This window comes from Mustela putorius, unplaced genomic scaffold, assembly GCF_011764305.1.
Source record: "Mustela putorius furo isolate JIRA1106 unplaced genomic scaffold, ASM1176430v1.1 tig00000281_pilon_pilon_pilon, whole genome shotgun sequence".
NCBI lineage: Eukaryota > Metazoa > Chordata > Mammalia > Carnivora > Mustelidae > Mustela > Mustela putorius.
Genome location: NW_025421343.1, coordinates 2,326,920 through 2,348,247, shown reverse-complemented (window position 1 = coordinate 2,348,247; position 21,328 = coordinate 2,326,920). Strand labels below are relative to the sequence as shown.

At 59.2% G+C, this 21,328-nt stretch overlaps 1 protein-coding gene across 3 annotated transcripts; it reads left to right on the top strand.

Moving 5' to 3' along the window:
• Positions 1–1,250: 1,250 nt before the first annotated feature.
• On the top strand, positions 1,251–20,147 carry LOC101687368 (cytochrome P450 26B1). 3 transcript variants are annotated; one of them, XM_004742183.3, is made up of 6 exons: positions 1,251–1,735; positions 5,336–5,560; positions 13,777–14,052; positions 14,318–14,473; positions 15,943–16,227; positions 16,594–20,147. In XM_004742183.3, exons 1-6 carry the CDS (start codon positions 1,532–1,534, stop codon positions 16,984–16,986), a joined length of 1,539 nt encoding a protein of 512 aa, XP_004742240.1. In that variant the 5' UTR covers positions 1,251–1,531; the 3' UTR covers positions 16,987–20,147. The 3 variants fall into 3 exon arrangements, with proteins under 3 accessions (XP_004742240.1, XP_012906605.1, XP_012906604.1); XM_013051151.2 differs by lacking the exon at positions 1,251–1,735 and adding an exon at positions 2,490–2,593; XM_013051150.2 differs by lacking the exon at positions 1,251–1,735 and adding an exon at positions 4,134–4,416.
• The last annotated feature ends 1,181 nt before the right edge of the window (positions 20,148–21,328 follow it).

The following is a 21,328-nucleotide window of genomic DNA, read 5'->3' as shown; positions in this document are numbered from 1 at the left end:
GGGCGGGAGGAGGGGGCCGGGGACCAGGAGGGAGGAAAAGAGGGAGGGAAGTAGCCTAGCAGCCAAGCGGGCACTGTGCGAGCGCGCACGGTGTGTGTGTGTGTGTGTGTGTGTGTGTGTGTGTGTGTGTGTGTCTCCTCTCGTCCGTCTGTAGGTGCCGGGCTCAGCGAGACGCCGGCGAGAAGGAAGAGGAGGCGAGAGGTGAACTGAGTTTGATCCTGCGGCGGCTACAAGTGGGTCCCGGGCGGGCGGCGGGCTGCGGGCGGCCGGGGCGGGGCGGGAGGCCGGCGGGCGCTCACACGCTCCGGCCGCCGGCCTCTCACCACGCCTCCGGCTTTGTGAGCGCGCGGGGGGGGGTGGTGGTGGTGGTGGCGGGATGCGGGGGGGGGGGGTTGGGGGTGGGGTGGGGTGGAGTGGGGTGGGGGTGGGGTGGGGGGGCGGGCTGGCGGAGCGCCCACGGCGCAGCCTCCTGCCTCTATATAAACACACGCATCGCCTCGCTTTGGACTCAAATTCACATTGAGAGAAGCTTTTAAAACCACCAGCCCTGAAATCCTGCCTCCTGCTTTTCCCCCTCTTTCATTCCTTTTGCCTTCCTTTCTTTTTTCCCCCTTTCTTCCACCAGCAGCAACTCCAGAACCGAGAGACCGCGTCCCGGGACGGATTGCCTTTTCTTAATTGATACAATAGCCCAGCTCGGGTTTTCACCTCCTCCCCCAACCCCACCCCGCCTCACCCCGCCCGCCCGCCGGCCGCCGCCGCCGCCGCCGCCGCCGCCGCCCCTGCGCCCGCCCGGGGCTCTGTCGCCGGCCGCGTCCCGTCCCGGCTGCGGTCCGCCAGCTCCGCACCCGCGCAGCGCCCGCCGCGCCGCCTCGCCCGCTGCTCCCGCCTCGGGGGTGCAGCGGCGGCTCTGCGGCTTCGGCGCGCCGCCCGGGGCAGCCCAGGGACGCTGGGCTCGGGCCTCTCCACTCGCCTCGGCTGGGGAGCCTTCCCCCTCACCCCTAAAGTTTCTGGGTTCTTTGGAATTTTTGGATTCAGAAATTTTTTCCCCCTTTTTTTTCTCCACCTAGGAATTTGAGGGGAGAACTTTTGACAAATCGATCGCATTTTCTCTCCGATAGCTCTTACGAGAGAGGCTCCCGCTGGACAAAGTTTTCCAAAGTTTTCCGAGTGTGATGGTTTCGGGGAGAGCTAATCCACCAGCTTGATTCACGGCTTCATCTCACCACCTCTCGAGCAGCCCCTAAGCCCGCTATAAGGGAACAAACAAACAAACAAACAAACAAAGTTACACTCCGAGTCGCCTCGTGTCTCCTCTCTCTTCTTGTAGGCAATTTTTTTCCTCCCTCTCTCCGCTCCCCTCGCAGCCTCCACTCCCCTTCCCTCGGCCCCTTCCTCCTTCTCTGTTTCGGCTGGAGGTGCCAGGACCCCCAGCCGCAGCCTCCCCTCCCCCGCCGCTCGCGTCCCTTCTCATCGGCCCTCCCCTCCCCCGCCGCGGCCGGCACAGCCAATCCCCCGAGCGGCCGCCAACATGCTCTTTGAGGGCTTGGAGCTGGTGTCGGCGCTGGCCACCCTCGCCGCGTGCCTGGTGTCGGTGACGCTGCTGCTGGCCGTGTCGCAGCAGCTGTGGCAGCTGCGCTGGGCTGCCACCCGCGACAAGAGCTGCAAACTGCCCATACCCAAAGGCTCCATGGGCTTCCCGCTCATCGGAGAGACCGGCCACTGGTTGCTACAGGTAAGGGCGCGCTCGCTCCGTTGCTCTCCGGGGTCCGCTAGCGGCGAGCGCGGGGTCGTTGGAGCGGCGGGCCGACCAGGGGGCGCCGGGAGCCTGAACGCACAGGTCCCCGCCCCGCCCCTTCCCTCCTCTTTGCGGGTGCAGCCGGGGCTTCCTTTGCCCTCCCGCGGCGTGGTTGGGGGAGGGGGGCATTGGCGCCGAGTGCGCAAATTCTGGGGGCTGGTAGGAGAGGTCCCTGGACTCCCAAGATTGACTCGGAGGGCTCCCAAGATTGACTTTCCCCAGTCGCGGGCGACCCAGCAGGGGTGCGTGGACCGTCCGGGGGTTTCCCCTTGCGTTGCCAGCCGGAGGGGGAGTCGTGTGGTGAGCAGCTTTCGCCTCACCTTCTCGCTCCAGACCCCTGTCGCCGTCGGCTGCCGGGGCTTGGGAGGTATATTGGGACCCGAAAATTGAGTCGGGGAGAGGAAGGAGTCAATGGCAGCCAGAATTGCCCCCTTAAGCCCCTCCGGCTGTGTTCCCGCCGCGTCGTCGGCTGCGCTAGGTACAACCGCCCTGGTCTACAGTCCAAGAAAGTGTGTGTATTTAGTGGTGGGGAAGGAAGGAGGTATCCCAAGGAAGATGAGAAGCCCGAGACCAGAGGGTTGTTGGCTTTTAAGGAAAAGGGTCTATTTACTTATTGGGTGGGGACACTTGTGCAGGGGAGAGAAACTTGGGATTGGTGTATGAGATCCAAAGAGTGCGTGTGTATGTGTGTGCGTGCGTGTGTGTGTGTGTGTCTGTGTGTGTGTGTTGCTAGACGCCACACAACCGCATACTGCGGGTGATAATGGAGGTGGGTGCGTCGGGGACCAGACTCAGGTAAGTAATGGGGAGATTAACCTGGAATTAACCTCGTCAAGTGCTAGACAAACGCTTTTGCAATTTGATATACACCAGGTTTTTTGTGGGGTGGGGGACGCCTTTGGTTAACCGCGGGAGGTGTGTTGTGTTCCGGTGAACACCCGTGTTTGTCCGGAGGATGCTGGTGGGAGTTAAGAGAAGGATGAATGTCCTGAAGACAACCCCGGCAAGGGTGAGGTGAGCGGGAGGCGACGGCAGAGACCTGTGGGTTTAGAAGTGCGAGAGCATGGCTTGAAATTAACAGACGCGTGCAATTCGCGAGCGCACACACGGACACCCTGCCCGGCCCCGCCCCGCGCGGAGTGACAGCGGAGCGGGGGGCGGGGTGGGGGGCGCGCGGTTCCTCTAGGTTGCGGTCTTCCCAAGTTCCCGAATCGGCCCATCTCTTTTGGGGATGCTCATGTAGTGGGGTGTGATTCGCTTTAACCAATAGGGCTACCCTCCGTAAAGAAGTCCCCAGAGCCTCTCCCGTGCCACCACCACACTTAGAAGAGTTAACTGCGGAGGTGGTCTAGGCTTTTGGCCGAGAATTTAGGAAATAAAATAACTCACGCGGGCATCAGCTCTCGTCTCCTTAGAGCCAATCTGCGGAATCCGTGGTCTATCGCCCCCGCCCTTTCTTGACCTTTCTCTGCTACCCCGAACATCCCCCTGACCTTTTCCCCGAATCCCGCAAGGGCGCCTGGGGCTCCGTGCCCAACCCGCACTGAAGTTGGGGAAAGGGAACCAGGCCTACGCCTCCCCTTCCATTAGCCCGCGGGGCCCTAGACTCCCCCGTGGGAGGGAAATGGGGGGGGGGATGCCTGTAGAAGAGCGCTGAAGGGGTTAATGGGAGCCCTCTGAATCCCAGCTTTATTTTTTTGGAGTCATTTATCAGATTTTACGGGGAGACCTCCAAGGGCTCTCCGTTTCCACCGTGCGCCATCTAAACAGAGCCTAGGGCTAAAAATACAACATTTTTGTATAAATTGGACTCGCGGCCCGAGCGGCCGCCCCTATGAAAGTCCTCTTTGTGAAGACCGTGGAAACGGCGGACAAATAACTCTTTATTAATGCCACAAAAAAACGCACTTTAATTATAGTTAGGCAGATCAGAGACGGGAGGGGGGCGGCGGGAGAGAGGCGGCAGCGACCTCGGAAAATTCACAACCCAACTTTTGTGTCGAAAGAAAAGAAAAACAGAGGAAAAGAAGGAGAGGAGCGACGGAGAGTCAGACGGAGCTAGGGAGACGGGTAGAGCAGACGGAGGGAGGGAATCCCGCTTCTCAACCCCCCCTTGGTCGCACCTCCACCCTCGCCTAGATTTCTCTTAAAGGGGAAGACGCCGTCTAGAACTGCGGTGGGGTGGAGGAGCTCTCTCCGACCCGCCAACCTGGGAGTGGGGTGGCGTCCCCCGCGGCCCAGCCCCCCACTAGGAGGCGCGGCCTCTCTGGGCTCGCTCCCTGTCGCGCGCCGGGGCCGGAGGCGCATGTGGAAAAGTGATTAGGACTCCGGGTTCTGCAGAGTCACTTTTCGGCGGTGCTGGGTGTGTTCACATTTAGCTGGAGAATACTTTTCCGTAGAAGAAAGGGAAGTGAGCAGAGGGATCAAACCCGGGAAAAGGGGATGCCGAGGTGTCCCTTCGTGGGTACAGGACTCCGTAGATCTGGAGTACGCACCCGCAGGTCGTTGCCCGCCAAGCAAGAGTGCGGGACAGGTGGCGCCTCTCCCCTTGGCACCCGGCGCTGCCCCGGCGGGAGAAGGGTTAACGCGGGGTGGGGTGGCGAGCGCCTACGTCAAAGGTGAGCCGGACGCCCCTGCACCCGCCCCTCGGAGGTCCCCTCGGTTTCCGGTACCCGCTCGGGGGCCGGCTCAGCCAGCTACCCCGCGCGCCGGGCCGGGGCCGGGGCCGGGGCCGGGGCCTAGCCGTCCCGGGCTCACGCCGTTGCTGCTGCCGCCGGGGATCCGGTTACCTGTGACGGCCGCCCCGCCCTGCCCCGCCCCGCGGGAAGCGCCTTCCTCCGAGCTCCGGTTCCAAACTCCAGGGCGGCGACGAAACTCCTTCTCAGTTATTCCCAGTGCAGATTGCATTAGGAAAATCGCGGCTCGCGGCCCCGTGACCCTACCTTGCAGATCCCTTAGAGGGCCGCCGGGTCCCTTCGCGGCCCACCCCTGAGAACGGAGGAAACCCCAACCCCCTTCTGTAGTGACTGCCTCCGGGCACGGACCGCTCGCCGCTATAAATAATCTTTGGCCTGCGGCCACCCCGCGGGGTCTCGCCAGCCCGTGGCCGGGAGCCTGGAAATATTTATTCCGAGAGTCTCCGGAGCTTGAGGCGGGGGAGCGAGGGGGGGGGGGGTGTGTGGAGGCTGTAGCTTCGGGTCCCGCCATCCGGGATACCTTTTTCCTCCCGCAAGTCATTACCAAAAAACACCCTCCCGAGGGGTGCCCCGGGCCTCCCGCCTTCTTGCATTATTTATTATCCTCTAGGCCCTACTTCCCAGTTCTCGTGCATGCTATGAAAAATAAAACCTTCGTGTGTGTGTGTGTGTGTGTGTGTGTGTGTGTTGGTGGTGGTGGGGGGTGACAGAGGACTGGTGGCCTGGGCTGAATCTTCTGCCCCCCTCCCCCCGCACGCCGCGGGCCCTCCAGGCTGGGCCTCTGGGACATCCCATCCGGAGATGTACGCCCTGAGAGAGGTCTCTTCCCTGGTTCCCGCAGGGTTCCGGCTTCCAGTCGTCGCGGAGGGAAAAGTATGGCAACGTGTTCAAAACGCACTTGCTGGGGCGGCCGCTGATCCGCGTGACAGGCGCAGAAAACGTGCGCAAGATCCTCATGGGCGAGCACCACCTGGTGAGCACTGAGTGGCCACGCAGCACGCGCATGCTGCTGGGCCCCAACACGGTGGCTAACTCCATCGGGGACATCCACCGCAATAAGCGCAAGGTAAGAGCTCTCTCTCTTGGCTAAGAGCCCCGCAGCCCTGCTCTGACTCTCTTCTTCCGTGCACCCGTCTCAGGTGTAAGGAGTTTGTGGAGCCCCGGGGGACAGTTCCACCCGAATCTGCGCCCCCCATTTGCACACCATGCTAGAGGATCCCACACTCGGCCAGGCCCATCGGTGGCTGTTGCGGGGGGGGGGGTGGTTTGGACAGAGTTCAAACATGCAGGGAGTAGCGCATCCAACTCCTGTCCTCGCGTACTCCACAAAACCGAGAAAAGATAAAGGCAAATGGTGGTCCCCCCTCTCCTTTTCGCCCTGTTTCCCTTGGGAATTCTGAGGACAGAAAACCGATCTTTGGAAAACCAAACCTAGCCTTTCTGCCACTGGTTCCTTAAGGGCGACGCGGGCAGGCTCAGGGAGCGGAGCATCATCCCGTGCACAACGGTAGCAGGGCCTTGCCTTGGCGGGGCAGAGGAGGAGGTGAAGGCGGCGGGGAGATGAAGTTTGGGGCACTGCGGCCCAGCTCTGGACCGCGGAGGAAGGGCGAAGGGTGGGAGAGCAGCGGAGGCGCTGCGGGGGATCAGAGCGCACCTACCCCCTCCCGTACAGAGGAAGAGAAAGTGGGTGTTTATCCTGTGGATTTCCCGAGCGCCTGGAAGAGGCACGGGGGAGGCGAGCCAGAGCGTACGGAGCTAGCCGAGCCTCCCTGCCCCCTCCCAGGGCCGAGCAGCCGCCGCCGCGGCTCTAAGCGCGGGCGGCACGTGCTGTTTGAACTGCAGTAACCCCAAAGCTGGGCCGCCAGTGGGCGGGGCGGCGGGCCGCCAGCTTCAGGCGGCCAGTGAGGGGGCGCTGCACGACCTCCCCTCCCACCCCGTTTTCCACTGGGTCAGAGGACTCATCCAGGTTTGAAACCTTAAGGAAAGAGAGAGGCAGCCTCAGATATGCCCAGAACAGTGGCAGAGTGGCGGGGTGGGGGTGGGGGCGCAGCGGTGAGCGGCTCCCACCTCCAGAAGTCTATGTGAAGAGGTCTTTGTGAACGTAGGTATTCATCTTGTAGTATCTGATGTCTTTGAACGGCCCTCGAAGAGTAGTTTTCCATAGCAGACAAAAGGAGGCTAAATCCGATGGAGGAGGCACACCCCCTCCCACCCCTCTCCCGTAAAGCACGGATTTCAGGGACTGGAAAGGGGCTTCTAGGGTAGTTTTCCCCCATGTACCTCACTAGAGCAGGAAGCAGCTAACAGGTCCAGAGGAGAGATGGGAAGTGCCTGGAAGGGAGCTATGGGCTCAGCACGGGGGCGGGGGAGGGGCCTTATAAAATGTGTTCCACACTATTTTTTCTTAGTCTTTAGGGCTCCACCCAAAAACCCCTTTCCAAAGGGTGAGGAGACAGCCTGAGACTCAGAAGCCCAGCTCCAAGGACTATCTGCTTCCTCATTTTATCTTTATAGAGACTGACAAGAAAACAGTCATTGTCCCCTTCTCACAGAAGGGGACACTGAGGCTTGGGAGTTTGAGAGACTTGAATCCGGTCAGGAAGCAAAGAAAGGGCAGGACAGGGCGTGCAACACAGGCATCCATGGGGAAGAGTTGTTTCTAGCCCATGAAGCTGAAGAGGAGCCTTACTTAGTCCTGCCGACCTAGGATTGCCAGAGCTGGTGGTGGGAGTAGGGAGGAGGTGCTGGGAGGAAGAGGAGGGCTGGATCAGGACCAGACTGTGAGACCTGGGGGTGCAGAGGGCTTTGGGGGCAGGGCTGCCTTGTGGTTCCACCCACCCTGTTCCTGGCTTGGCTGTGGGTCTCCAGGTGGGGAGGGCCCACCTGGAAAGCCCCATGGTTTGGGCCCACATGGTTCATTTGGAAGGAGGGAAGGAGATGCCCCAGAGCACACTGCCAGAGGAATGCCAGGGAGAGCTGGGGATAGGGCAGGGGCGGGGGCCAAAACTGAGAGCCACAGAAGAGTCCTCCATGATCTCCCTCTTTGGGACACCCTATCCTCTAGCTTTTGGGGGTAGGAAGCAGACAGAAAGCAGTTCATCCTGACAGAGGCTTGGGAATTGAAGGTTTGGGGTGAGACACTTGGCCCTTGCCTCAAGAAGTAGAGTCTAGCTGGAGGGATGAGAAGAGAACATTCAGGGGCTTGTTTATGTCCTGGAAAAAATGGCCAGGCTGCTGGACCCCAGTACCCAGCGGACCCAGCCTGGCCAGGGTCCGGGGTATGCTGTGCACACGGCCTGATCCAGTCCGCACTGCAGTCAGAGACCTTGTGGGTGAGCAGGCTGCTGGGCTAGGCCCAGGCCTGGTTGGGATGTACTCACAGGAAGTAAGGCCCAGGTGTGCTGGGGCCTGGCCGGCGGGAGAACGAGGAGCGTCACTGTTTCCACTGGGGCTGGTGGCCCGCCTCTTCTCTGGGAGGTCTGACCAGATGTGCTGGGAAGGGGCTCCTTACAGCCATCGCTGCACTCCAGGTGTTTGCCCCGCCTGTCCTGGTGGTCTAGGGCCAAGATGGCTGGGGTTGCCAGGGAGAAAATCCAGAAAGTCTTGCCTAGTTTAACAAAATCTTCTTAAGGAGCCAGGCCTGTGTCCCTATAGCCACCACCCCAGACTCTGTCCCCTCGTTTTTATAACCTTCCTTCCCCCAGGGGCCTGGGGTGTCTCTGATGAATGGGAGAGGGATGTCATCCTTCTTTGTGTGGGTGGAGGCTAGGGAATTGCCCTGGAAGGAGGGTGGTAGGGAAGGGTAGGAGGAGGTTGTCAGAGACACAGAGGAGGAGTGGGAGGGGAGATGGTTCTAGAATCCCCATTGCACAGCCCCACACCCCAGAATAAGGCATTTCCTCTTTTCCTTTGGAAATGGGGAGGCCAATAGCTTCAAGGGGCCTCAGACAGTAGCCCTCCCCAAACCTGGGGAACATCCCAAACGATGCACTTAGTCTTGGATTCCTGGTGTCCTAGAGACTCCAGGCATGGCACTCTTGCCCCTCCAACCCAGACTCCTGGCTACAGGGACTTCTGAACCCAAGACGAAGGTGGGGGAACAGCTCCCCAGGCTTTGGAGGTAGGATGAAGAAGCCTTGTCTGCACACATCCCAGCCCTCACGGGCCTGGGGCGGAGGTGGAAGGCAGGCTCAGGATCACTGCACTTCTCTCAGAAACCCTGTCCATCTTGCAGTGTGTGTTGGGGTGCAGAGTCCGAGAAGTACATCAGCAGGAGGGCAGAGCCAGGAGGTCTGGGGGGTCTTTAGGGAGCCCAGCCCAGCCTGGCTCTTGATGGCCTTGGGGCCCGTGCACAGTCTCTGGTTCAGCCCAAGGCAGCCGCTCCCACCTGCATTAGGAAGATGAGTGGCCCAGCCAGGCAGCCCTGCCCCTGAGAGCTCTGCCCAGCCCCCCTGGCATAGGCACAGAGCCTTTGTTCTGCCAGCCCAAGAAGTCCTTCACTCAAAAGTTACTGTAGCACCAGCCAGTGGGTGCAGGGACTGCTGAGGGGGAGGGTGGCGGGAGCGGATCTCTCTGAAGGTCAATGTGGGAGGGAGCCCACAGCCAGGCAGCCACCAGAGCGCCTGAGAGTGGGTGCCTCCCTCCATGTGCCTGGTGCCAGGCAGTGGGCGGGGGTAGTGGTGGGGGTTCTGGCCAGGCCTAGGGTCTGTCTTCTCCCTTTTCCCTCCTTTCTCTGTCCTCCCAGGGCACGGAGGGGTCCAAGGCTGTGATGCTGACATGTCTGCTCACTCTTCCAGCCTTGGGAGACAATTCTGGCCTTGACAGAGAGTGGGCAGGTTTGGCTGGGGTCTATTCTGGCCCTGAGCCCCCTGTGCCGACCAATGTATCCATTCAGGCTGCCCAGGCTGAAGGGCCAGAGCTGGGGGTGTCCCTCCAGGGGTGGGAAATGCCGAAGCAGGGACAGAGGAGCCACACAGCTGGCCTTCTCCTGAGAAGTTTGGCCATAAAGAAGTGTCCCCTTGGGGCTCTCAGATAAATTCAGAGCCCCAGGACAGGTACATGGTGGCTCAGTGGGGCTTGGGGAGTGGTGGGAGATGGGGTTCAGGGCCACTGGTGGGTGTGGCCAGTCACGGCCAGGACTGACCCTGGGAGGGCCCTTCCCCATTGGGCCTCCACTTTCTGCACAGGCTGGGGGGTCTGGGCTGGCCCCTCCCTGCCAGAGTGGCTGAGTGGGATTGGCTCGGGAGGCAGTCAGGGTGAAGTTGAGACCCAGTGGAAATGCCAAGCCCCTGGGAAGATGACGCTATCTCTTGTCCTCCCCCTTACTTGAGTATAAAGTACACACCTCGGCGTCCCCCGTGTGCCCTGCAGACAGCTGCCGCGGCACTGCCCGCCCTCTGTTGCTCTTCCCACTCCGAAGCTGCAGCTCTCCTCCGGCAGCGTGGCTCGGCGGGTAGCCTGCCCGGGCCCCCGCCCTCCCGGGCACCCGCTTCCATTCCTACCAGTCTGACTCACTGGCCCAAGGAGTAGGTTCCTGCCCTGGCTCTTCCGACTCCGAGACTGCCTGTCCAGAGGCTGTCTGTCCATCTGTCCATCCACAGGCACCAGCTGAGAAGGGGGAGGGCACCTGGCTGAGCAGTCAGAGTCCAGGGTCCTGGGGCTCCTGTGAGCCGCTCTCTTCCCAGGGTCACGGTGGTAAGAGCAGGAGGGGCAAGTGTCTGTAGAGACAGTTCTGGAGAATCGGAGCCTGGCAAGCCCCCGGTGTCCCACTGCCTCCCACTCAGGGTTGAGAGAGAACCAGGGAAGTGGGCCCTTGGGCCAGTCGCTTTGCTGGAGAAGCTGATGGGGGGTAGCGGAGGGTTACCAAGCACAGCCTTCAAGCCAGGAGCCCAGCCTGTGCCTGGGAGGTCCTGGTCCTCCTGGGACGCTCTGTCTTCTCTCCCTGGGCACCTAGGGAAGTCCGTACCTGCTGCTCCCTCTGCAGGGCTTTGCCTGGGCCCAAGCTGGTTCCCAATGACCTTTGTCCAACATTCTTGGCTCACTTTTGGGAATTCCTAGGGAAGCCCCAGAGGGAAACAAAGCAGCTTTGGCTCCTGTTACAGCTGTGGTCAGGGCAGACGGCTCTGGGGGCTGGGAACCCTTCCTCTCTTCACACTGAGCGTCTCAGCTGGGCACTTGCCCATGTGCCCGACTCCTGACCCCGCCCGACGTGGCCCAGGCCTCCCTCTGCTCTGGGCCAGCACCTCCGCCTCCTCCTGGCCTTTGTGGTAGGTGGTGGTTTCTGGGCTGCCTCGGCTGTGGGAAGTGCCCTCGTTGTTAATCCTGGGCACCAACCCAGGGATGAGGACCTGGAGTTTTCCTGGTGGCTGGGAGGCCCTGATGCCTGGGGAATAGCAGGGCTGGAAGCAGGGGCACGGATGGGGTGACCTCTGAGCGGAGTCCCTTGACTCAGAGTGCCTGCTGTTTTGTTTTGCTTTGCTTCTCCTGTGGTCATTTTCTCTGCCTCAGGGGGCTCTGAGAGGAATCATGGGCAGGACAGCTAGATGGAAAGGGACCCAAGAAAGTCCAGTTAGACCCTTCATGAAACCAGTGGGGAAGCTGAGTCCCAGAGAGGGCAGTGACCTGCTGGCTGCCCCTGGTGAGTCAGGGGCTGGATCAAGATAAGAGCCTTGGACCTTTCCAGATGCCCCAGACCAGAGGCCTTCAGGTGCAGGATGACAGAGGGCTTCCTGGGGTCATTCCAGCTCCTGGTCAGGACCCCTGACTACCTGGAGGTAACATGTGGATCCCCCACCTTTGAAGTCCATCTACTTAGTCCCAAGTCTCCCTCCGTCCGGCCCTCCTTGGACCCCACGCTTGAGAAGGAGCGATTCAGCTGGTCATCACTAGAGGGCGCAGGGAATGTAACCTTCGGGGCAGGGCAGGGCTGGGCAGGGCCTGTGGGTGGGTCATGTCTGGCCCCTTCTGAGAGTGCTGGGGTGTCCTCAGGGAGCCTCCTTTGGTGACCCTGGGAACCCTTCCTGGGTCACTGTAGCCTGCGTGGGGTGTATATTTGGGGGGCTAGTAGGCATTAGGTGACTTGAGGGGACAGCATCTACTTTGGGACACCTAGTTTATGGGCTCTGTACCTTGAAAGGAGCCACAGAGATCACCTCCTCACCATTTCATACGTGAGGAAGCTGAGGCAGAGGGGCATGACTTGGCCATAGTGTTGCAGTAAACTGGTGTATGATCCGGGGCTAAAACCTAGGTCTCTCGGTCCCCAGCCTGCCTTGTCCCACCACCCCGCTACCCTGTAGAGCCTAGCTGGCTTTGATTTTGACCAATCTCGGTCTGTGTGGCCTCCGCCCCATTGCCCCCTCCACACGCCCACCTCTGAGCTTGGGTTTCCTGTTCGCTGGGGGCCCTGGCCAGTCCATGCCCCATCCCCTCCCTGGTAGTCCTCCTCTAGGCCAGGTGTGACCTCCCTATCTTTGCCGGCCTTTACTCCCAGTCTCCCCATCGAGGCCTGGGAGCCACAGAATATCTTTCTTCCTCCCCCTTGAACATCTTACTATTTTGTAAGGGCCCTTGGTTAGCCAGCATTGGGCTCTGGGGATGAGGCCCCATTCCCACCCCATTAGACTCCGATCAGGAGCTGAACTTGGCATCCTAAGGACACCAGGGAGGGGGTGCTGAAGCAGAGAGCCCCACCTCTATCCATATATCCATACAGCCTCCTCTGAAGGGAGGTGGTGGCTGAAGTCTCCCTTGGAAGTTCCTGGGACCCCGCTGCTGAGCAGGGTGTGAGTGACCCATCCAGACCTGGGCTGCCCTTGGCCACTCCCCATCCTTCTACATTTCGGCTGTCCCTTAATAGCGGGAGCAGCCCCAAACAGCACTGGCTTCTCTGCCCCTCACCGGCCTCCTTCCCTCCCTCCATCTGCCCACCGGGAATTTGGGAATGAAAGTGCTATTGTGAACGACTGGCTGGGCCACTGAAGGGCCAGCTCTGTTATTTCTGCAAACCAGCCCTCCCATTAGCCATGCAGGGCTGAGGCCAGGAAAATGTTACCTTTTCCTCCTCGAGCTGACTGCAGGGGAAATTCTCACATTTACAGTTTGTGCGGTGGTTGTGTTTGGGGGGACGGGAGGGGAGGGCAGGCGCGTGTGTGTGGTTTGCGTGGGGCAGGGCAGGGGAGCAGGGGGGAATATGCATCTCCTTCCTCTGTGCTGTCCCTCCCAACTCTGCCTTCCCCAGCGACCTTCCCCTTGGTGTTGGTGGGGGTGGCCCTCTTTGCTTTGGTGGCCCCTCTGGTTGGGGGGGGGGCGTGGATAGAGGATGTTGGTTATGAGTGACACGCAGAGGTATCAGTAAATAAACTCATGTTCTCCCCTCTCCTGCCTGCCCTGGGCAGCAGCATGAAACTGTGCGCTGGGGCATTTGGGTAAGGAGGGGGCAGGAGGGAGTTACTGAGGAAGCAGGAGGATGGAAAGCAAAGAAGGTGGAAATGGGGACTCGCCATTTACTTAAAATGGACCAGGGAGATGCAAGGAATTAAAAGGGCTTCTGTTTGGCATCGTGATCTTTCAGGGTGGAAAATCTTGCCCCCATCCCCCTGCCTCCAGACTCTGCCACACTGAAGACCTTTTGATGGCACATCTATTTAATAGACTGCCTAGGGTCTCCACCCATCAGGTGTTTCCCAGGGACTGAGAGCAGTTTGGTGATGGGGGCAGGGGGCTCTTGGGAAGTCCTGCTTGCAGTCTAGCTTCAGACTCTCTTGTTCTTCCATTAGAGGAGACGAGCCACCTACTGCTTTGCACCTCCTTGTCCAGTCTATGCACCTGTGTTCCACTCCTCCTGGGCACTTCTGCCTGGGAATTTGGGAAGGGGGCCCTGCAGTGGAGGGACCAGCTCCTCGGTAGACCTACTGGCAGCTGGGCTGCTTCATCCCCAGGGCTTTGCCACTGTGTGCAGCTCATGCTTTTCTGAGGGGCAGGAAAGGAGAGGGCAGCTCCGATCTCTCTGTGAGCAACATGGTAGGTCTTGACTTAGCAGTGCCTGTACACTGTGCTTTACTCCTGTCCTTCCCCTGCCTCTGCCCAAAGGCGCAGGCAGTAGGAGGGGGTTCAGAGCTGGAGCACCAACGGGGGTTTGTGACCGGAGGTGGAAAGTAGAGCCCGATTGGGGTGAGGACCCGGTGTCTTTGTGGCCGCCGTCCTGGGCGCGTGCTTCAGTGGGGCCCCGTGGGGGCTGCATGGGCGGCGCGAGCTCCTCCCAACTCCCCCCTTGCCCTCCAGGTCTTCTCCAAGATCTTCAGTCATGAGGCCCTGCAGAGCTACCTGCCCAAGATCCGGCTGGTGATCCAGGACACGCTTCGTGCCTGGAGCAGCCACCCAGAGGCCATCAACGTGTACCAGGAGACGCAGAAGCTCACCTTCCGTATGGCCATACGGGTGCTGCTGGGTTTCAGCATCCCAGAAGAGGACCTGGGCCATCTCTTCGAAGTCTACCAGCAATTTGTGGAGAACGTCTTCTCCCTGCCCGTCGACTTGCCCTTCAGCGGTTACCGGCGGGTGAGCCCCCAGGGCCTGGGAGGAGAGGAGGTGGGCATCTATGGGAAAGGGTGGCTGGCCACTCAGTCACTCACCGGTCACACAGACAGAGAGGAGGCGTCAGCAGAAGGGCGATGGGCAGGGGAGGGGAGCCTTCACCCGCTGGTCTCAGCAGTTTAGATGGGAAGATCTCAGAGGAGTCCCTTCCCTGCCCTTCCTGGCCTTGGGAGGGGGCCTCTTTGAGTTTGGTAACCAGATCGCCCCCTTCTCCCCTCCCCACCACCAGGGCATTCAGGCGCGGCAGATCCTGCAGAAGGGCCTGGAAAAGGCGATCCGGGAGAAGCTTCAGTGCACCCAGGGCAAGGACTACTCGGATGCCCTGGACATCCTCATCGAGAGCAGCAAGGAGCACGGCAAGGAGATGACCATGCAGGAGCTGAAGGTGGGGGCGGCCTCCCCATTGGGCGGCACAAGTGCCCCAGGTTCTGTTTCTGCCCATCCTGCTCCACTCCCACAGTGGCTGTCTCTGTGTGGTGGTGGTGGCCAACCCCACCTGGGGCTGCGGGGACGCAGCCAGTAAAGAGGCTGTGTCCCAGCCTGCTTCGTGTGGGTGGTCTGATGGGGGGGCGCTGAGAAACAGCCATGATGGGTGGGCCTGCCCCCACCACAGCTTCTGTGCACCCAGTCCTGGGAGTGAGTGGGTCCCCACGGTGAAGATGCTGAAAACTGGCCTCTAGGAACCTCAGGACAGACTCTGAGTCAGTTGCTTTGTGGACCCCCTCACCCCCTTCCACCTCAATAGTCACCAGTTCAGTGCATTTCATGGTCCTCAGAAAGGCAGCCTAAGCCCTTGGGGAAGCGCAGGGAAGTTCTGACCAACTCTGATCTCCTCCCCTCCCGCCAGCCTCTTTTCGCTGGTAACACTTGACACTCTCTCCCAGCCTGCGGGTCACTGGTTAAGCCGAACTGGGCTGCCAGCACCAGGATGATCCATACTGGACTCCAAGAAGGACTTCCTGCCCACCCCTTTGTGGGTTGGGGGCGCCACCTGAGGCGGATTTGTTAACTCATCCTTGTCTAGACTCTGTCGTTCCCGCGGGGGTCTGACCACAGACTTCTCCATTCCCTGTCTGTGCTTACCCCTGGTCTGGCTCTGGGGCCTTCCCCCTGCTGAGCCAGGAGGAGCTCCAATGACCTTTCCATTTCACAAGAAGTATTATGGCTTCTAGGTGGTGCCATGGCAAGTCAGGGACTCAGGTCCCGTCTCTCTCTTCTCTGGGCCTTCATTTGTAAAATACAGGCTTCAGAACGAGATGACCTGCTGGGACCTTGCCCTCGGGCTCCCAATGCCCAGATGTCTTGCTCTCCTGAGAAACCTGGTGGGGTCTGAGTCTTCTGGGGACCCCCTCCTTTCAGCCTTCTCACTGCTGTCCCAGCACAGGTCCCCATGGCTATGGTCCCAGGTTGTCCTCCAACCCCATCCATGCTCCTGCCCTCCCACCAAATGTCCTGGGGATGGAGAAAGGGGCTAGGACTGCCAGGTAGAAAGCCCAGGGGCAGACCCACCTTCCTTGCCCACACAGGGCCTGGCTCCCCAGGATTTTTTCTTTTCCTCTGGGAGCTCACTGCCCTGATGAGTCCTGCTCAGGCAGGCTCTGGAATCCAGCAGTGAGTGAGAAGCGGCCCTATCTATCCCAAGGGACTTCCAGGCTAGTGCTTCTGCCCTGGGCTGTGGCAGCTGTGTTGTCTGCCCAGCAGGGGGACTGGCCCTGTGACCTGTATCCATTGTGGCCTGAAGCCACAGCAACGTGAGGCTGGGAGGCAGGGCCTAGCTAGATGACTTTGGGGCATGACAAGGGGCCCTGTACTGGCAGAGGGGGGCTGAACCTGGATCCCCGCTTGCCGCTGCAGGACGGGACCCTGGAGCTGATCTTCGCAGCCTACGCCACCACGGCCAGCGCCAGCACATCCCTCATCATGCAGCTGCTGAAGCACCCCGCCGTGCTGGAGAAGCTGCGCGAGGAGCTGCGGGCCCAGGGCATCCTGCACAGCGGCGGCTGCCCTTGCGAGGGCACGCTGCGTCTCGACACTCTCAGTGGGCTCCACTACCTGGACTGCGTCATCAAGGAGGTCATGCGCCTGTTCACACCCATTTCCGGTGGCTACCGGACCGTGCTGCAGACCTTCGAGCTCGATGTGAGGCTGGGCCCTGCAGGGCTGGGCCTCTGGTGGGAACGCTGCCTGGGGAGGGTGGATGCTGGCCTGTGGGAAAAACCGGCCTTCCTGTTGGGGTGCTACAGTGGGGATGGGGGAGAGCCAGCCCCAGATGCTGGGTCAGATGAAACCAACCGGGCTGTCATATGGGAAGTTGCATATGGACATCTGTGAACAGGAGGGAGGCCTCACAGGCTGTGGCAGGAGAGGGGATGCTGGCCAGGACTGAGGGACCACAGCTGGGGACAGGGGGCTGAGGGGCCAGCGGGTAGGAAGTCCTTGGCCCTCTTAGACCTCCTCTGGCTCTCACCACCTTCCTCTACTCCTGCCCCCCCTTCTTGCCTCCAGGGTTTCCAGATCCCCAAAGGCTGGAGCGTCATGTATAGCATCCGGGACACCCATGACACGGCGCCCGTGTTCAAAGACGTGAACGTGTTCGACCCGGATCGCTTCGGTCAGGCCCGGAGTGAAGACAAGGATGGCCGCTTCCATTACCTCCCGTTCGGCGGTGGAGTCCGCACCTGCCTGGGCAAACACCTGGCCAAGCTGTTCCTGAAGGTGCTGGCGGTGGAGCTGGCCAGCACGAGCCGTTTTGAGCTGGCTACCCGGACCTTTCCCCGCATCACCTTGGTCCCTGTCCTGCACCCTGTGGATGGCCTCAGCGTCAAGTTCTTTGGCCTGGACTCTAACCAGAACAAGATCCTGCCAGAGACGGAGGCCATGCTGAGTGCCACAGTCTAACGTCGCCTAGCCCGTACCCCCATCTCAGCCCAGCCAGGCCTGGGGGGTGGCGGGGGTGGCGGGAGGCACCAGAAGGGTCGAAACCTGTGTGGGGGAGGGGGCGAGAACCTGGGGAAGGGGGAGCGGCGCCCCCATAACTTGCCCTCCCCTGTCCCCCCCCATCCCCGACCCCGACAAACCCTACCCAAAGCCAGAAGGGCCCCATCCTTCCCGGGGAAGGGCCCTTCCCCTGGCTCCTATTTCTACCCAGTCCCTCCAGTTCCCACGGGCTTAGCCCCCCAGGGGAAGTGACAGGGCCGGGCACTCCGCATGCCCGTTACAGTGTTAAATGTCAGTGGCTCAGCTGCAGCATTTGCTTGTGATGTTCCCAACTGGTCCCAGCTCTCCATTTGTTTTGGACCCTTTTAGTCTGAGGGCAGGTGGTTGATGTGGGGGAGGGACGCAAGGAGGGGCTCCCTTTGGCTCTCTCTTCAGCACCACCCCCCTTCCAGCTTTGACCCAGACTGGTGGAATGTCCCTCTTGGTGTGGCCGCCGAAGAACAGCATCCTGGGTAATAGAACACAAGTCACCCTTGCTTGGGGGGGCGGACTGCAAGCAGCCTGGAGGGGCCCCACCCCTTTGCCAGTTTGGACATTTGAAATTACCTATTGCTGCTACTTTTTCTCTCTTCTGACCTTGGGGCAAAGGAGCTCCAGGCCCTGTCCTCCCAGCATGTTCCCTGGTGGCCCTGGGCATGCGCACTGATGTCCCCACCTTCCTGCCAGGCAACCTTGAGCCCATCCTGCTCCCCTGTTACACACACACCCAAGGCCTTTGACTCATGGACCGCACCCTCGCCCCCCCCACCCCCTTCCCCCCATATTTATTCACTGACATAACCGAATCTTGGCGTTCCCGGGGACTGGAACAAGCCTCTTGTCTGTCCCCTAGCCTCCATCCCAGCTGTCCAGGGCAGGACTTCTGCGAATGATGCTGTCTCCCTGCCCCTAGGCTCCAGACCTTCTGTGGGTTCAACCTCAGAGCCTCACTCCCTGGGTGAAGTCCAGTGCCTCTGCTTTTCACCCTGGTGGAGATGGGGAAATGGCCCACTGCCTCCCTCCCTGCTTGGTCAAAAGCCCTGAACATACGAGGTTTTGGTGACTGCCATAAGCTTCTGCTTGGCCACGGTTCACCCCGGTGCCCCCCACTCCTGCTAGTGAGCATGGGGACGTATACGGGTTCTTTCTTCTGACAGGGAGCAAGGGCTTCTGTTGTCCCTCCCTTCACCTTCACCCTTGGACCTTTGCCCTTGGAAAGATGTCCTTGAAGTCGTTCTCACCTCTGTGCCACTGTCTGCTTAGCCCAGCTCAGGGGTGTGGGGACAAGATGAGAGCAAAGGGAGGTGAGCATAGGAGGCAGCCCTTTGGACGTGCTGACTCGGGTCCTCTGCTGTGGTCCTGAGGCAGCCGCGCCAGTCGTGCTGCAGAGCCGAGGAGGAGGGAATGTGCGATTTGTCAGAAGTGATTTGGTGGAAAACTGGCTGGTCAGGGGATGACTGGGGGAAAGAGGAGTAGCTCCTGCCACTGGCATTTTGAGTGTTGGCAATCTAGGATGCCTCCTGGGATAATCTGGGGTCTTTGGTGAGTCTCTAAGTGATTTTGTCTGTTTTCGGATTTTTCTTTGCTTTCTGTGTTTCTCTTTTGGCTTTTGATGTTATAAAAGCAACGAATCCTCTTTGTAAGAAAATCAAAAACATACAAAGAGTGCAGGAGACTAGTCTCTCCAGTCCTTCTCCATAGCAGTGACTGCCGTGGGCAGCTGTGTGGCCCCCTCCATGGTGCTCAGTGGGAGGACTGCAGGCCCCTCCCACCCCTACTCACACACCCTGGTGGTCGGCGTTAGGGGAATGGGCTCCTGACCGGCAACGGCTCTGTAACCCCTGTTCTCAAGGGTTTCGTTTGGTCCCTACTGTTCTACCACTGAAGAATCTGTGCAGAACATACATCACTGGCAAAAAGACATTTTTTTAAAAAATCAGCAAAATCCCTCAGTCCACCCCAACACAACACACACACACACACACACACACACACACACTTTCTGAAAAAACAGGCAAACACTTGTAAAGACTCATCAAAGCTTGCAAAAGAGCTGCTGCACGGTGCCCTGGAATTGGTTACCCAGAAGAAAAGCCCAGTGTCTGGAAGGTTCACGCTCCAAGCTGCCCCCAGCTGAATCAGTCGTTTTTTTTTTTTTTTTGACTGACTTTCTAAGAAGGCAGTAAGTGCTACTAGAGACAGGAAGCCCACCAGGCCTGGCCCTGGTGAGGGGTTTGGGATGGGGTGGGAGATGGCGGATTCTGGGAGGCACCTTACGTTGGGGTGACCAGTCTGGGAGGGGCTGAGGGAAAGGCTGAGGGGGTCCCTGTGAGGAGGAAGGAAGGATTATTTGCCCCGCTGGGTCTCAAAGGCAACAAGAAGAGAACTGAAAGACGCTCTTGACTCTTGACTGGCTGACAGGAGGGTTCCAGTGTTGAAATGTGGCCGTCTCTGTCCACCCGTGCCTGTGTGTCTGTGTGCAGGTCTGTACAGGTAGTGCTAGATGGGTGACGTTTCCTCACGTACCATTCCTAACTCTTGTAACTTGACCTTAAAAAGACAAAACCCCACAACACTCTTCCTGCCACGGGCTTGCAGATTGAAGCACTTTCGATGTTGGGCGCTGGTGTTTGTGACCTGGGCACCATCCTGACCCTGCCCAGGTCACTATAATATTATTTTATACACAAAACTTTTTTTTCATTAATGTTATAATTTTGTGTCTGTCTTTATAAACTATTATAAGTACTATTTTTGTTATAATTCAAAATAGATATTTAGTATAAAGTTTTTGCTGTTAAATATTTGTTATTTAGTAAAATATGAATTTTTTCTCTATTGTAAACATTGCTCAAAATATTAATATGTTTTTATCACAGTTGTTTTAATATTGAAGAAGCACTTGTGTGTTTTGTTTTGATATGAAACTGGTGCCGTGTGAGTGTTTTTGCCGTCATGTGGTTTTAATCTGTATATAATATTCCATGTTGTGTATTAAAAAAATGAATGTTGTGCATTTTGTGATTTTGGAAATACTCAACCTGGCTCTTTTATAGGCTTCCATAATAAACCGTGGGGACTCACCCTTGTTTGGCTGTCTGGTCTCTGTCTTCTCCATATCATTATCATCTCCAGGCCACCCACACATTCCCTTCCAAGATGCCCACCTGTCAGGCCGGGAAATTTTTCCTCACAAGGTCTGGGAGACACGCCCACCATTCCTTGTGCGTAGGCGCACGAGAAGTCCACGGCAATGCCCAGCGAGTAGTAGGTTTCCCTGGGTTGGGGTGGGGGGTGTAACTGTCTGACCACTGGTCCCCGAGGGCTGTTGGGTGTTGGGGCAGCTGGGAACCGGCACCACTGGCCAAGTGTGGCCATAACCAGCCAGGCCAGGCAGCTTAGTGCTGGATGAGGCAACCCAGTGCTGAGGGCCTGTCCTCAGAGTCTATCCTGCTTTCTTGAGCGAGGACACTGTGGTCCATGGCCAGGGGACAAATAGGGGATCAGAGTTCAGTTCTCTTGACTTCTGGCCCCATGCCCCACGAGGCACTTCTCAAAGCCTATTACATGGGTGTTATAGGAGCAAATGGGTTCCCTGATCAAATAAGTTTAGGGAAAGGGTTAAGTAGAGGTGGGTAGCTTCCTTCACTGCAGGACTTGCCAGGACCTTGAGCCCAAGGATGGGTGCACTCAGGAGCTTCATGGCGTTGACACAGGTCGTGGGGGTCCCCAATCCCATTTGATGACTGAAATCATGTCCTCATTCCTGTTTATCACACTCTGTGAAAAGGTGATCTGCAACCTGGTTCACAGAGGCCGGAGGTGAGGCCAGGGAAGGGCAGAACGTCCAGGGAAGGGACAAGGAACATCTGGGGTGGTCTCCAGGACCAAGGCGCCAGGGGTGGGGAGAGAGGGCCTCACAGTGCCCAGGCTGGTCCTGTCCTTGGCAGTGCCCAGTCCCCTCCCCACTGTCTGGGGAGGGACTCACTGCCTCCCAGGTAGCCTGAGAAAGGCTTTTTTGTGTGTGTTGTGTGGCTCTGGGTGTTGTTTATTTGTTTGTTTGGGGTTTTTTTTGGGTTCCTCTTAGTTAGTCAGACTCAGCTTCAGTTCAGAGTCCTCAGGCCCAGACCGGGGTGCAGGGCCCCTCCCCACCTGGCCCCCTGGGCACAGAGCCTGGCCACCCCCGGAGAGGGTCACCAACATCTCCTGAACCACACCGCCAGGACAGGGCTCCCAGCAGGCCCTGTCCCCCACGCTCGTCAGT